Source organism: Sparus aurata, chromosome 2 (genome assembly GCF_900880675.1).
Source record: "Sparus aurata chromosome 2, fSpaAur1.1, whole genome shotgun sequence".
NCBI lineage: Eukaryota > Metazoa > Chordata > Actinopteri > Spariformes > Sparidae > Sparus > Sparus aurata.
The window spans coordinates 34132811-34149979 of record NC_044188.1 but is presented as its reverse complement, the minus strand read 5'-3'; the positions used below and the strand labels follow the sequence as shown (position 1 = coordinate 34149979).

The 17169-nt window shown below is 41.4% G+C and overlaps 2 protein-coding genes across 7 annotated transcripts in view; one reads left to right on the top strand and one right to left on the bottom strand.

The window, feature by feature from the left end:
- Positions 1-17169, bottom strand: part of nf1a (neurofibromin 1a) — a 145937-nt gene that overhangs the window by 45226 nt on the left and 83542 nt on the right. For all 6 annotated transcript variants that reach the window (XM_030404119.1, XM_030404165.1, XM_030404137.1 and 3 more), the window contains 5 exons: positions 16115-16273; positions 14269-14366; positions 13574-13720; positions 13320-13466; positions 10026-10136 (listed from right to left, as the gene is read on the bottom strand). In XM_030404119.1, coding sequence (XP_030259979.1) covers positions 10026-10136; positions 13320-13466; positions 13574-13720; positions 14269-14366; positions 16115-16273 — 662 coding nt within the window. The remainder of the gene's footprint in view (positions 1-10025; positions 10137-13319; positions 13467-13573; positions 13721-14268; positions 14367-16114; positions 16274-17169) is intronic.
- On the top strand, positions 645-5719 carry omgb (oligodendrocyte myelin glycoprotein b). Its single transcript, XM_030404187.1, has 3 exons — positions 645-1180; positions 2371-2583; positions 4049-5719. Exons 1-3 carry the CDS (start codon positions 1176-1178, stop codon positions 5037-5039), a joined length of 1209 nt encoding a protein of 402 aa, XP_030260047.1. The 5' UTR covers positions 645-1175; the 3' UTR covers positions 5040-5719.

Sequence of the window (17169 nt, the reverse complement as noted above, 5' to 3'; positions counted from 1 at the left end):
AGCAAGTTACAGCAAATTGCAGTTAGCTTTGTAGTTCAACTACATTTAGTTAAAGTCTCCCCAACACTGGGTATCTGGCACCAAGATGTTAGCAGCAGATCCTTAAAGTCCTGTAAGTTGTGAGGTGGGGCCTCCATGGATCGGACTTGTTTGTCCAGCACATCCCACAGACGCTTGATTAGATTGAGATCTGGGGAATTTGGAGGCCAAGTCAACACCTCAAACTCGTTGTTGGGCTCCTCAAACCATTCCTGAACCATTTTTTGCTTTGTGGCATGGTGCATTATCCTGCTGAAAGAGGCCACACCCATCAGGGAATACTGTTTCCATGAAAGGGTGTACATGGTCTGCAACAATGCTTAGGTAGACGGGACATGTCAAAGTAACATCTATATTGATGGCAGGACCCAATGTTTCTTAGCAGAACATTGCTCAAATCATCACACTGCCTCCGCCAGCTTGCCTTCTTCCCATAGTGCATCCTGTTGCCATGTGTTCCCCAGGTAAGCGACGCACACGCACCCTGATACAGATATCGGGCAAAAATATTGGGAGGTTTGATTTTAGAATCCTGTACTAGCTTTTATGGGGTTCTTTAAGGAGATTTCCAATTATCAATATATATCGTGTATTCCAATATAGCCTAAAAATATCACATTATTTTATTTAGGGCATGTCCTCCAGCCCTAAAAAGTATGCATTATAGCTGCTTGAGTCCAGGCAGTACTTTTAAAGTCTGATGCAATCGGAAACACACATGTAGAGAAACACAGACACAGCGACATAAACGGAGAGAGAGACACATGGAGAGAGAGAGAGACACATGGAGAGAGACACACACACACACACACACACACACCTCATTCCAGCTCTTGCTTGCCTCGTCAGCAGCAGAGTGGGCTGGCTCGCTGCTGCAATTCTCTCGTCTCCCTCTCCCTCCCCTCCATGCATCTCCTTCTCCTAACCCACACCTCCAGCTGCATCTGGAGCCTGCAGAGCTGTGAGCAATATAGGGCAGTTGCTAGCAGGCAGCATGTTTAGCACCAGGCAACAACAGCCAGAAAAAAGAGACTGAGACCACTACCTTCAACCGTCAGAAAACCTTTAAAGCATAAGGGAACTGGAGGAGGAAACAAGAGGAGAAAAGGCGAGATGACAGACCGACACTAGAAAGGATGAGGTGAGTGATCTGAAATTCAAAGATAACAACCCATATACACCTGATGGGAAGGGCAGTGAGCCATCTCATTCGGAATCCTGCTAATGCACTACACTACCATGTAATGTTGTGCTGGCACATGAGGAAACTACTCCTTGCTCATTACAGCATTTAAGCAAACACAACGTCTTGTAGTGTTGTAAGGCACAATCACAGCAGGGCATCAATTGCCATAAACCGAATAACGCAACAGCACAGGGAAATTTATGGAACACATTTCAAGGGTGTTAACATATTCCACAGTTCTGTCTTTGAAACACAAACACACATAGACCTTGAGTGTTTCGCTCCAAACAGCTGCAGTCACGGACACAGTGTATCATCCTAAATGAACTGAGTCTCACTGCAGCACTCGGAGCTCCAGTCCCACTGGCAGAGCTTCAAACCGGCTGGCATTCAGGATGACTGGCACCCTTATACAATGCATCAGGGGCAGAAAAGCTAAGCTATCTGTACGATTCCAGAAACTGGTACTAACAGGAAGCCAGATGATAGTCTAGGTCTGATGTGTTTATATTCAAAACAGTCAGACTGCTCAACATTTCTGCTGCAGTCACATGCATCAAAGGCTAATGGTTATCAAACTGGTGATTCCATATATACACACCATCAGTGGTATTACATTGTTATGACAGCTCAAGTCTCATGTTATTCATACACAGTGGCTCAGCTAGTCCAGGACTGTAGCCTCAGTTTTGGTCGGAATGTAAGTTTCAAACTAATTATTGACGCTGCAACAAAGTCATTAGGGGGAGGGTAAATTCAAGTTTGAAGTGGAATCCAGTTTTTAGTGCACCAAGAACTTGATCTGAGCGTGTGCCATGCCTTCAAAATGTTGACTGCTGAATAGGTTGAATGGACAGAGTCGAAGATACCCAAAGACAGTACTGGTACCATAAAAAATAGATGACAGCGTAAACATAACCTAATTGTGAGCTCGAATGGCACCTTTGTCAAAGCAGTCCCCTTTTGTACTTACTTACTCATAAATAGCAGCCACCTAAATTGCCTATCATGCAATGTTAAAGAAAGTGAGAAAAGAATCCTGGATCTGTCCATCCCCAGATCTGAACCAAAAGTTAATGTATTACCTTTTCTAACAATCAATTCAAGATGCGTAACCTATTTAACACTCCTCTTTCATCCTCTAGAGCCTCGAACATGCCTGTCTGCTCTGCCTCCCTGCTTTGCCTGCTCCTCCTGCTGCTATGTGGGCTGCTGGGCAGTTGGGTGCTGTCCATCTGTCCCCCTGTGTGCTTCTGCAGCCGGGGACACCGCGTGGTAGACTGCTCCTCACGGGGCCTAACCAAACTACCGTCTGGTCTGCAGCACAACATCCGCTTTCTCAACCTCTCCTTTAATAGGTGAGTAGCTGCAGCTCTGCAATGTCATTTGGTTAAAAGTGTGTTCTTCCACAACTACTGGCTTTCTGTGTAAGCAGGAGGTATAAGAATCTACAAAGTTAGCTCTACAATCATAAAGCAAGTGCCAAAAAATGTATTCTTTCTAAGAAAGGTGAGGGTTAGGAGATATTGAGAGAGTTACAGGAGACACTGTGTGAATGGTAAAACAGCTCATCAGGTGAAAAAGCTAAACTTCTAAGGGGTTACTAACAGTCAATTTAATTTGGAGTTTGCTTCACTAGCAAAAAAAAAATCTAAGGGACATTACATGTAGCAGCCTTATGTCCATCGATTTTTTCAAAAAATCCAGACCATTTAATTTACAAGCTAGCTATGTTGACTAAAAATGATAGTGACGGTGTCTGGGCTTAATCTAGCAGTAGTTACACAGTCGTGGGGAAGCACTTCAGGTGCATGTATGGAACTTCGTAAGGGGGAAACAACTCATTCTCTTTTTTACTAATGAAAACACATAAGCAACTTCAATAGAACACATACCTTTGCTAAGGCCCAACAGTCCCCTTTAACTCAATAAAACCTTATCTCTGTCATTATTTCTGATATTCACAGTTCTCAATCCCCATTTTATCATATGAACACTGCTGGTAGTGGCAGATTTCCATCCCTATTTGTTACCATATAGCGGCAGAAACAGACTGACCTCTGTGAAAATGTATTCAAGTCTGCCAGATCTGGATGATTTTTAGGATCTGTATCCAACTGCACTCACTCATAGATACGGTACCAGTCACTTAAATACACATATTTCTTTTTATCACAATCTATGCATTATTCTCTGAGAAATAATCTAAAATAAAAAAAACAAACACTTTTCCTGCAATGTTAAAGGAAGTAAAATATCCTGAATCAGTCCCTTTTTCTGTATCCACACTCAAAGTTAAAGGGGTCTTTTCTGAGCTGAGACCCAACCTCTATTCACATTTGGTGGAAATTTGTTCAGTAGTTTTTGTGTGATCCTGCTGACAAACCGCCAACAAACTACCAGGCATGGGCAAAAACATAACTTTTCTACCAAGTCATGGGTACTAATAAGTGGTTCTACCTTTCTTGGTCAGGTCTAAGCAGTAGCTTATGATGGCTGATGTTTACCAAACTGAGTGTAGCAATGCTATGTAACTAACACCACCGAGTCAATTTGCTGACTTAATAACTCTACTCTACAGTTCCTACATATTTCAGCATTTTCCATTTAACTCTCATTTAAGGACACAGTGACCGCTGTTCAGTCAAAGTTACATTTACAATACACTTTACCTTCTCTGATAAGTATGTTAATAAAATTAGTTTTCTTACATCATGCTGTCCAACCTCTCTAATAAACATTCAAAAGTGTCAGAATAAAATACAGTTTATTTACTGTCCACATGTATAAATACGTTTTTTCAATATTACACTGTCCTGAAAGCTTGCAGGCTCTGGATGGCCAGCTCAGTCAATATGCCCACCTACGAAGCCTGGACCTGTCCTACAACCGCCTGGAGAGCCTGCCCTCCTCCTTGCCACGGTCTTTGTGGGACATCAGAGCAGCGGGGAACCATCTACGCTCTTTGGACAAAAACGACACCGCTTACCACTGGAACCTGAGAGTACTGGACTTATCAGATAATGAGCTGGAGAGAGTGGTCTTCATCAACAACACGCTGCCAAGTCTTCAAGCTCTCAATCTCAGTCACAACAGGTTTTGGACTGTGCCAACAAATATGCCGCACAACTTGGAGAACATTGATTTGTCACATAACTATTTGACGCAGATCCTGCCTGGATCGTTGGATCGGCTACCAAGGCTGACTCATTTCTATTTGCATGCAAATCGCTTTTCCTGGTTGCCTGAAGGAATATTTGATCAGCTGAAGGTGTTGGAGGTGATGACTCTTGGGGATAACCCCTGGGCTTGTGAAGAAGAAGAAAACATAACAAGGCTCCTGAGATGGTCTGAGCAGACCCGAGCAACTGTCTTTGGCTGCCCCTGTTATACAAGACCCATCTGTGGGAAAATCCATTTGCCAACACCAGGGAGGGACTGGCACTCTGCACTGTTTACAGAGCCACCACTCTGGGTTAACAGCAGAGGTGAAGGGCACGGCGTCCTATCACCTGCAAGAATTGCAGAGGTCACGTCTAGTTACCAGGCAAAATCTGCACTTTTCGAGACTGGAGTTTATCAGGACAAGAGAGAAGTGAATGAATCTGGGGACCACATGGAATTTGTCTGGACAGCTTCCACAAGTTTGGACAGTGTCTCAACGTACACAAGCACAACAACAAGACCACAGTCTTCAACCAAGAAGCCTAAAGTAGCTAACTCAAAGAATAACGGCCAGGGACTTCTTACAGAGACTCCACAAACTGTCACCTTGACTATATTAGTCATGGCAACAGCATTAAACACCATGTGAACTACCTTGACAGGACACGGAATACACTACTACCCAGACGATGGAAGATGAATGTGTGATCAAGAACCTCCAGTTAGCAGCTCCATTTTCATGTCCCTTAGTGAACTGTAGCGACGGTTACTGCCTGCTTACCCGTCATCAAGTCTATCACCATCTCTTCAACAAGCTCAACATGTGCAATGTGACAATGTCTCTCAAAATCCTGTACAGGACCATGAACTGTATGCACCTACAATATCTGAATATGTGGTTCAACTCGAGTGCTAATATCAATGCTCAATTCTCAGTATAATGCTTGCACACTGACAGACTGCTCTGATCTACGTTTTCTTCATTGTAGTGATGCTTGTGCCATTCTTAGTCTACTGAGCCATTTCAAATAAGAATGACAATAGACTTTACATTATCCCTATCTGCACACCAAGCTGCCTCTGTCAGCAAGATGTAAAGAGCCTAAAAATGTCTTTACTGTACAACAAAACATAAGAAAAGTTACTAATAAAGGGCTATTGAGTAAAGGGATTACAAAGTAAAATAGAATAGTCATAGGTGGTTCTGTCTGCTGTGAAAATTGAATAAATATTAAAAGAAATTCAGTACAGTTCAATAAGTCCTCTATGAGTCCTATGTGCAACAAAAGAAAAACCAAAGTACAAGAGAGAAAAAAACTGTCAAATAAATGTAGCTGTCCAACTCTGCCTTTCCAACATGATTAAGTTACAAGTTACTTTGCAGACTTGTGTTGACAGGCTGTAACTTGTGTCGACAGGCTGTAACTTGTGTCATGTACCTAAGCAGATAGTGGCTTACGGACGAAACACAGAAAGTGCTTAAGGACAAAAATATCTGATTAATGACACAGTGCAAAATCATGTCCTACCCAAGTTTTGATTTATAAATCACAATCAACCTCGAAATGTGGTATACCTATAGCGAGCTGCATGCAACACACACAGTCGCCTATAAACTGTCATTGAAATGCCACTAATTAATATTCATTCACACTGGCTGCATAAATATAAACACGGAAAACGCAGGGAAAAGGGGTAGGACAGAAAGCAAAGGTCTTGCTGTGGGGGTTGGACATTACAAATGCAAAAATCTTTGCGGAGTCACAGATGCAAATGGCCCAGAAATGTAAAAAAAAACATAAGCTGTCCAACATTAATCCCTTGTTCTGATTGAGTGCACTACTCGCATTCAAGTTGTGTTCCAACGTTAATTTACACAAACAAATGGGACAGTTTTCTATTATTTTTAGTTGCTGGCGTATTGGTGCTGCAGCTGAGCACACGAGCTGAGTGAACCGGCCCGGCATCTCCAGTGCACCCCAACTGGTCAGCAGCTTAAAGTTAAAGGAAATAAGATTTGTTTATGACTTCAAGCTGCAGTCTGGAGTTTTGAGAAGAAAGTTAAATTAGCCAGAATATTTGAATGATACATCCTTCTTCCTCTCTGCTGCGCTGCAGCCCTGCCTTCAAAGCCCCTCCCCACAGAGGAGCCTGCTGTGCACCAGCAGGCTTGTAACCATAGTGACAGAGGAAGCTAAATAACCAAGATGTCACATTGAAAATAACAACAACAAAATAAGCCCTCATTGTTCTATTTTGATACCCTCCGATATTTATCCTGGTTTTCTCTCTGGCTCGGTCCAATTCTTGCTTTGTACACTGCTTTTCTTCATCAGTCTTCTTATTTCTTCTCTTTGATGTGGGCAACGGTGGAGGATCTTTGGGCTCTGTAGTTGTTGGATACATGGCTGACCTGTATCTTATTCTACTGTCAGATCGTAATGACCATTTTAGCAAATATAACAAAAAAAAAAAATTGTGACAGACTACAGACCCAAATAGTGTTTGTTTTTTTTGGTTTGTGTGTTTACTGATTACACTTTCATAAGACAAAATATTCATTAAGATGGATCACATCTTAATAAAAATAGAGGTTTTTCCAAGATCCAAAAAATAATGTATGATGACATTTCCTGGTAAGGGTCAACAGAATTGCTTTTATATGGGTTCTTACACTGAGGCCTTATCATACAGAGCCTCCCCATGTACACTTGTCAAGAAAAACCACTTGGGGTAATTAACAGGAGACTAATACATCACCCTGCTTTGTAGTGAAAGATACATCCAACAGCTCAAAGCCAAACCACATTAACAAAAGGTAAGCTAAGAGAAGATGGAAAGTGCTGAAGAGTTTTTTATGACAAACATGTCAGTGTACATCACTTACTGACCTTTAAAAATAGACAAACCTGTATGATGCAATGTGCTTTTTGTTGAAACTACACTACACAAAAAAACACTTTAAAAATACATCAGATCTTGATGAAACAATTTATTCAAGTTGAAAATATTTACTGATGTACTTGTATAAATTGTTGAGAACAAAATGACGTAACAATAGTCAATGGAAACCAAAATCATCAACCCACTGGGGCCTGGATCAAAATCACTCTGAAAATCCAAGTTAAAAATGACTCAGTGGTGTGTGTGGCCCTCGAGAGCCTGTAAGCACTCCCAACAATGTCTGGACATATTCCTGATGAGTCGGCTGATGGTGTCCTGGAGGATCTTCTACCAGACCTGGATCAGGGACAGTCTGTGGATGTACTTGGCAGTGTTGGATGCACCGATACATAACATCCCATAGCTGCTCAATTGGAGTTAGGTCAGGGGAATGAGAGGGCCAGTCAATGGCATCAACGCCTTCATCATCCAGGAACTGCCTACAGAATCTGGCCACATGAGGCCGGGCATAGTCCTGCACCAGGAGGAACCTAGGGCCCACTGCGGCAGCATAAGGTCTGACTATCGCTCTGAGGATTTCATCCTGTTCCCTTACAGCAGTCAGGGTACCGGTGGCTCTGACATGGAGGTCTGTGCGACCCTTTAAAAACCATCACAGACCAACTGCCAAACCGGTCATGCTGTATGATGTTACAGGTAGCACAATGTCCTCCACCGTGTCTCCTGACTCGTTCACACCTGTAAAGGCAGGAACACATCGGACCAACCGTTGGCCGTCTGAAGAGTTTGTGGAGACTCGGACGAGGTCGGGAACAAATCTGTTCGGTGTGTTCAGCTGCGCTGGAAGCTTTCTGAGCCACACAGATGTTGTCTGCTCCGATTCAACATGCAAAGTCTGAGAAGGTTGGCTTTCGGCCGTCTGAGCCATTAGATTCTCTGATTGGTTGAATGCTAGCTGTATGACCATTCTGATTGGCGGTGTGCCAGCGAATGAGCGTGGTGTGCGGGAGGGGCGGAATACTGTGTGCGCTTTGTTTTTCTATGCACTCCGTTCATGTTTTGGAGTGCTGGCACGAGACTAGCTGTTATGTCCGTTCAGGACGAATTAATCTGTGTTTGTTTGGTAATGCCTCGCTGCATGTTTAGTATGCAGCTGTTTTTGTCTGAAATAGTTAAATTTCGTTTTGATTGAAAGTAAGGAGAGTTGCGTGCACAAAGCTTTCGTCCAGCGTCTTTTTTATACACAACACTAGCACCACCCACTTATTGCATCTCGGGCAAGCGCAGAACGTACACACTACTGTGGCGTAGGCAGCACGTCGAAGCGGTGTGTTCAATACAACTTTTCTGCCGAACGGGTCAAACAAGAGGCAACGGAGTGGTCGGATAAAGGCAGTTGGCTGCTGGTTTGAGTCTGGGCGGTGAGTGGGGGCCTTAACATGTGCTCAGAGTGAACCCACTCTTTCTGTGAAGAGAAAAGGGCGCCAATGGCAAACCTGCCAAATCTGCCAGTTTGCAAGTGGAAATTAGACTTTGCAGTAGCGGTACAGAACCTTAGAGTGGACTGAGTGTTTTTTATTTCCAACCACTCCAACAGACTGAGAAGTTCTCTCTAGCTGATGGCAGTTACAAAAGTCACATTCTCCATTCAGTGTTTCCCACACATTAATTTATTTGTGGCGGTCTGCCACAATATCAACATTGGTCACCACATATTGATTTTCTTATTTTGGAGCTCTGCGTCCCGTTCTCACTCAAGACAGCGCACGCATCAGTGAATAGCATGATGTTATATTCTCCGATACAATGGATGGCAGTGTGGTTTTTAGTCCGCCAGTGAAACCAACGAACAAGAGGAGGAGGACTATTTAAAGCAGTTGACTTGACAGCAACTTCCTCTGCAAAGAAAACGGCTGATCTCATTTTTCGAGATCAAGCCACCACAAACAGTGCCAGGACTTGAAGGCAGTTTTTGTCGTGGCCAAGCCATGTAATTACTTCGTCATTTGATGCACTAGGGACTTTCTCCAAAAAGCTAACATTGTGAAAGACGCGTCTGTAAAACGGTCATTAAAGCCTCAAAACCCCCATGAAATGACTCGTGTTACTGCCAGAATTTGAGTAATTTGGTCCAGTTGAGTCTAGAAGAGCCACCCAGTCACAATTTCCCCATCTAAGTCAGCTTATTAAACTGGAAGTTAGCCAACTTGGTCGGCAGAAGTCGAGAGTGCACATCCTCTATGGCACCCCAGCTGGACAGCCACCACCACAATTAAAGTCTGATTCTGTGGGAAACACTGCCATTCATTCACATGAGATCAGTAATTTTGGGCTTATGTATGTTACATCTTTGAGTCAGGACCTTGTTTATTTGGATCAGGCAGCTCAAATAAAAACATAACGTGTTTCAGATTCAGCCGCTAGAGCTTTTATTTGAATATGTCATATACTTATACTATTGATTGATTTGTGATTGATACATTTTATTGCTTTGACTATTTTGTCATGCTGAGGGGGCATTTTATTTTACTACATTACATAGTACAAGGGGTTCCTATTTTTCTGGCCACTTTGTGCAGTATATTTTATATTGCTTTTGCAAATGTATTCATATAATGAATGCAGAGACACAAACAAAATCCTACACTGGCCTGTCACAAAAATGTCTTCTTCCACTTCTAAACAGCAATCAGTCAGTTGTTATTATTTTGTATGTTTGACTTTTTTTTACCTGCGGGCCACGTAGTAGAACACTGGGTTCCCGGTCTTGGAGGTTCCTGCCTGGTAGAAGATGTTGAGTGTCTTTAAAGCTTTGAACTCCTCCTTCTCATGGACCTGGTGCCTACAGAACAAAGCAGAGACCTGAGAATCAGTCACACCTGGTGTATAAATTTGTCAGGGTCTATGACCTGGTGCTCTTGTTTCATACATTAGGTTGTATTAGAGTAAAATGATCCAATATTCCATCATTAGGTTATATTTTTAATCCCAGTGGGATTCTATTTAATCTATTCATAGCATTTGACTGAATATGAATTTGTCTTGGGGTTCATCCCAAGCTCTAAAAAGCAACTTGGTATGAACTTCAAAGCATGCAGTCATGATGACAGCAGAAATGGACAGAGCACATACAGAAAGCCTTTTGTTTTTGAACACAGCTAGTTATTTTGTTCCCTGATCGACCTTTTGGACTACTGCAGTCAGTAAGTAAGACACAAAATTGGTACGGTATTTTATTTTTTTAGTTACCTCAATTTTGTGGATCAGGGATTTTTATAATTTTTTTAATCTTGCTGAATTATATATATGCAGTTTTTTTTTTGCATTTCTTCCTCTCATTAAAGAAGTGTTCATGTATTAGATTATAAGCAGAAGGACACACAGGACCACTTCTGGGCAGAGGGTTTAGAGAGAATGTCGGAAATGTGCACAATGTCCAGGCCAGGAGCTCTGGAGTTTAATTTGAAGGTTGGACATGTAAAGTAAGCCTGGGAGATCGCCTGTTGCGCAGATCTCTGCCACTATGGGGGGCCCTTTCAATAGGAGAGGCTCCAACCCCAACCCATCAGCAGGGAAAAGGGGGACAAGAGTAAAACCCCCAAACACCTTGGACCAAGTTTTGTTCCTTAATATTTGCTTTTTTTAATCTTAGCAGTTGCTACGATATCACTGTTTGTGTTCTGTGACATGTGAAGGACAGATAGATGCTCTGAGGGGAAATATGATGCAACATAGGGGAATCAGAATGGTGTAGTTAAATGTGAATGGTATGAAAGAGGAAAGCTGAATTAGAAACTCTGTGAAATTTGAAATAAACAAAGAAATGTATGATAGAGAGGGGAGGTATGTGGTAGTGAAGGGGAAAATTGGACGGACAAATGGTAACACTGATCAATGTGTTTTCACCACCCGACAGCGAGAAGACATTCTTTGAGACACTGTTTGATATCATAGCTCTGGAAATGGAGGGAGCTCTAATCTGCAGGGGGGCTTTTATGTGGTACTCAACTACAACCTAGACAGGAGGGGTACAAGGAAAACTAGGATGCACAACTCTAGATACATGAACTTACAACTGAAAGAACTAGGAATCACGGACATATGGACGGACATGCATACACCGGATAGAGACTAAATACAAAAACACAAGTGGAGACAAACTGTTACATGCTCCCTCTCTGCTGGCCAGGATGTGTCACTGTGGCTGGTAATTGGCCTTCTGCCTTGCCAGGTGATAGCATTCTGGTCGATCGGGAAAATCCAATAAGAGGGGGTAGGGCACTAGGCTCTGTTATCTCTCTCTTGCTCAAGCTCTTACTTTCAGCCCACCAGACAAGGGGTGCAGTCCGTCAGCCAGGAGGCTGGTTGAGGTATCATGCTTTTGACTTGTGTTTATCTGATGGGTGCGGTAGTCAAGTTTTCATTTCAATTAGGTTAGGCTCTTCTGTTGTGTTAGTCTAGAGGGTTAGCCCCAGTTCTGATGGCCCTGCTGGGTTAGACTGTGTTGCTGCTCTTTTATTTATTTTGGCAGGCCCATCAGTTTGTTTTTGTTTGATTGTTGTTAACTAATAAAGTCACATTCTTTTAAACTGCAACTTGCTTGTTTGTCTTGTGTTAGACCTCACTTGGAGGGGGTCGTTACAGAGTAGAAAACTGTAGGATTGGAGTTACAGACTTGTCTGACCATAGTGCAATAAACTTAAACAGTGTATCTAACCAGTAGAGAGAGGAACACCGTCTGGAGGCTGAATGTAGGCCTTTTGAATAATAAGGTGGTGGAAGAAATCAAGAGATATAATCACATATAGGGAGGAAAATGGTGACGGGGAAGTGGACCCAACTATTCTATGGTAAGTACTGAAGGCTGTTATAAAAAGGAAACTAACAGCACAACAAGAAGCCCTCAAAAGAACCAGACTGGAACTCTACACAAACTTAACTGGGCAACTAAAAGAACTAGAAAGACAGCATAAAAATACAAACTATCGGGTGACACTTAACAAGGTCAAAGAAATTAGAGGGAAGGTAGATGGTAACTGGATTAAAAAAGGTCCACTAGACAGGGGTGTTGTCTATCTCCGACACTTTTTGATATCTTTAATGAACCATTGGCTCAGGCAATTTGGCAGAATCAGAATAACAGGGGGGTGGAGTTAGAAGGTGCAGAAAACGAATTGGGTTTATTTGCGCTCTACTTGATAACATATAGGACATCCAGACGCAAGCTTTCCAATGCTAATGGACTTAGTAGAGACACTATTCAGGGTATGAACTTAATGTGACAAAGACACAGGCAACAGAGGCAGAAAAACTCTTTCTACAATCTTTTGTCACTTCTGAGAGTCACAAAATAATGTAACTGGGAGAGCCACAGCATTTGCTAGCTGTGTAGCAGCCAGGAATGAGTTGGTTAGAAAGAAAAAAAAACAAACATCTATTTTGTTTTACTCTTAGTCAGTCACTAACAATGCAATGCAAAACTTTGTTTTTTTAGACATCAAAACCCAGACTTGAGGGTCAGAATGTAAAAGAATGTTGGCTCGAATGCAACAAAGTAAAGGGATGTGTAGGGATGCCAATGGAGAAAATGAAAGCTTCCTGAAGTCTTTGAGGTTATAAATCAGATGCACATTTCTTTGAGCAACTGATGAGGCAGTAGGTAAGTTTTAAAACACATTTCCCACTGAGGGTTCCTAAAGTGAACACAGCTACACTCCAATCAGAAGAAGTCATCATAGAAACAATAACTGGGCTGTGTGTTACAGTCGATAATCAATGAGTTACTCCATCCATTATATATTTTAACTGTATAATGTACTACAAGACATGACCACTGCATGCACTGTAGAAACACTTTTCTCTCTTGGGGACAATAAAGTCCATCTGTCTATGTAATACTAAATATCAAAACTACAGAATAAAATAACAATATGAGGCCCACCATGACTTGAAATCTACTGGAAACTGGAACCTGAGAAACAAGTTTGTGAGGACACTATGTTATATCACAGACTGGTAGATATACCTGGTCATGAATTCCTCAAACTTGGAGCTGGTCAGGTTGAGACTAGACCAGTGAGTGTCAGCTACAGGTTTGTGTTCAGGAGGTCCAAGATAGGCCAGCAGAGTTGCCATCTTGTCAAAAGGTCGCCTGCCAACAGCCTTGTGGTCTCTGGAAATAAGATATTAATGAAGTAATAATGTCTAAAATGAATTCATTATCGAGATCAGGTGGCAGAACTAATAAGTGTTCTGCTTTATCAAATAATCTCTTCTGACCTGTTACTGGAGAGGTACTGGCCAATCCTCTCCTGGTTATTCCACAGCAGGCGGTGAAGGGCCAGCACATTGCCGTCACTGATAAAGGACAGACTGTGGTTGACTGAGTCGCTGGGCGGAGAGTCAGATGCAATGTCTAAGAAAAACCTGGGGTGGAGTGGGGAGAGGACACGCTCAATTAACAGATGATACTTTACACCATGCATTTCACTGCTAACTAGACACTCTGTGGTGGTCTTTGACACTAGTGGTGTTGTAGGACAGTGTTGTCATTCGAAGGGTTTCTGTTCTTGTACATCATGTTCTAGGACACCTTTAGGGTGTGATGCACCAATAAAGATACATTTATATTATTATTATTATATTAGTTTAATCATAGTTTTGCAAAACTAGGTTTAAAATGAGTAAATCCACATTTAAAATGAAAAGATCTTCTATTATCTATTATGTTTTTCTGTCTTTTTTTTCTCTTTCCTTTCCTCCAAAGTCTGCACAGAGAAAATCCATGTTAGTTTGATGGCTCAGCAGAAGCCCGAATTTCTCACTCTGCTGACTATTTGGCAAAAAGTGGTGTTGTGTAGGCTAAACAGGTCTCCATCTACCTTATGGAAAAAAAAAAGACTAAAACAAACTGAACACATCTCTGTGTTCAGAGACTGAATGAGGTCTGTCGCACCATGCTCCAAGTGTCTTACCTTCTAGCTGAATCAAAGTTGCTCTTCACAAAGTCATTAAAAGGCCTCATGTGCTCTTCTTTTGTAAACAGGACATGGTTTGCAATGCTCTGCAGAATCTGTAGGACAAGACAGGGATACAGTAAACACTTATTTATACATTACAACTGCTAGCCTAATGACATTACACATTAAATTGTTTTGTTGAGTTTTGTTTACTTGTACTTCTGTTAGACTTAGCATCTAGTAAGCCATCATTGGAATTTGTAGCCACAGTGCCTGCAGTTCAGTAGGAGTTACATAATCTTGCTTTGAGTCATGACGTGTTTGCTGTCAAAGACAGTAACTGGCCAAATTCTTATTCACAGCTCAAGAAGTTAAAGTTGGACTTCTGGGTTTCTGAAGTCTTGCTCTCTCATGCGATGAGTGTGCATGTACCTATTGCAAGTAGCGACTCACACTATGTACTTGATTCGTAACAGTTAATTTCCATGAATTCTTGTCATAAAAAGTTTGACCTTGACACAAAATTGTGGACAAGTTATCATAAAAGGATGTTAATTCCTTTTTTCGTCCTACTATTTTTGGTAGTGGTAGGGCAGAAATTCCCTGGATTCCACCACTTTTTCAATTTCAATCCATATTTTAACATAATTTAAGATCAGCAGATCTAGGATCTCCAGCAAGTTGTACCACTTATAGATATCAGTCACCTAAATAAGCCTGATCAGCAACATCCATGCATCATTCCCTGAGGAGTTAACCAAAATTCCTAACCAGCAATGTTAAAGAAAGTGAAAAAAAAAATCATGATCTGTCCAATTAGTCAGATCCAGACCGAAAGTTAACCTTTATTCTGGGCCGAAACCCATTCTTTATCCAAGTTTCTGTGAAATCCCTTCACAAGTTTTTGTGTAATCCTGCTGATAAACCAATAAACCAACCACCCAACACACAAAAATAGGTGATATGTGTTTTTAAAATCCAACTGATATCATGCACGTTACTTTTACGCATTGTGGCTGTAAGTCCCAACCCTTATAGAAAGTTGGACATTTAAAGTACCAAAGAGAAAGTAAAATAAATCGTGCTGCCTACAGCAAATATATGGCTCTGACATTACCTACACTCAGATTAACCCCTCAAAATACTGAAAAAATATTATTACGCCATCTATCCCCCCATATTTTTTAAGCATCTTTTATAAATAAGATCAAAAAATGAGAATAAAAGGTTTAATAATCCAATGTTCACTCTGTCTGTGCAGCCTTGTTTATGTCTTTGACAGTCATAATGACCTAATAAAATATATGCATTTTACACTTTTGTAAAAAAAAGTTCCTATACGGACATTAAGACACAAACATGTAGTGAGTAAAGATGGATCACTCAAGATTCCACAGCTCTAATAAGATTTATTGTGTTGTGGTCTTGTCAGTGTTCTCCCTCCTCTCCCAACCCTAGCATAACCTTCATTGTGTGCTGCACTTGTTCTTCTTGTCCTTCCTGTTTATTGGAAAATCTCAAACAAATTGTAAAGGAGCACACTGTATGGGCTTGATTAGACCATCAAAGCAATTCGGCCATGTATTATCTACATTTCTTGTAAATAATTAAATGGAAACCGATAAATAGCTGATCATAATATTTTTCCCAATATCATGCCAATAAATTATCTACCTCATATATAATTTGAATCTCTAGTTAATATCATTTTTGTTGTTGCATGCTTATCAAGCATCTGTAACATATATTCATATGAGTAACTACTATGGAGTGATCTAGTAGATTTATTTCAAATGCAATTACACAACAGTGAACTTAATATTCAGTGTCCCTCTAGTCATCTCATACTGAATGGCCTTACCTTGGACATGAGTTTGAGACCCCGTTCTATCCTGGGCAGGGGCTTTTTGTCCAAGATGCCAGCCTCATAGGGAGACACAATAGCTGGGTTGACGAAGCGCAGAAACATGGCACTGCCCACTGCACCAATGCTGTTCTGTGGGAACCGCTGACTCACAACCTGTTTGAAGGAGGATGAATGGAGCAGGGCAAGACATAGGAGGGGAAAATAAAGGGGAAATGTGGAATAAATGGAAAAGAAGGGAAAGGTTTGAGCAGGGAACCAGGTTTGAGCAAATGGAAGGAGAAAATATTGGAAATAGGTTTAATTACATTAAGAGCCATGGAGGGAATGATGGGAATAACAAAATATACATGTAGCAACATGTGTAACAGAGCAGGGTAAGGTGAGCCATTATGAAAACAGTGAACAATGTCAGGTTTAGGAGGAGGAACAGTGGAGGAAGACATATGAAGTGAGACTTAGACACAATCTCAGTTCATTTTGGGCTGTAACAAGCGCAAGAGAGGGTCTCACTCAAGCTGCAGCCCAAGAAAATGAAAAGAAAAGAAGAGCAAGACAAGAAACCCAACCAACTCCTCTCTGTTGGTGAAAAATGAAAACTGGAATCATCACAGAAAAGAAGGCGTGCCATGATACAGATGAGCCATGAGTTGAGCATCCAGGTATATAGCAACCTGCAAATCAAGTCTTGCTTTAAGAAGGCTTACAACACAACGTCACAAGTTCCAGATCAGACGAGTCATAAATAAACGTACTCAAACTAAATTGGATGAGAAAATGAAGGCAAACTGTCTGTTGTTAACATCCAACATCAAGACCAATCTCCTGCTTCAGATGAACATACTGTATCAAATCTATGTGCACAGTTCTCCTATATAAAAAGGGATTGTTGCAATCATTTTGATTATGAAGTACTTATGAATGGGGATTTGTTTAGAAAAACACAAACTTACATTGGTTAAATAACAATTAAAGTGCTGACAAGGAAAAAACAAATAATAAGAAACAGCCCTATCCTTTTATCTGTTGCCTGAGAACAAGCCCTGATAACA

What these genes read in the sequence shown, in the direction of transcription:
- omgb (XM_030404187.1), top strand. An exon ending in CTCAACCTCTCCTTTAATAG is followed by an intron (nt 2,584 to 4,048) that starts GTGAGTAGCTGC and finishes CTGTCCTGAAAG; the next exon opens with CTTGCAGGCTCTGGATGGCC.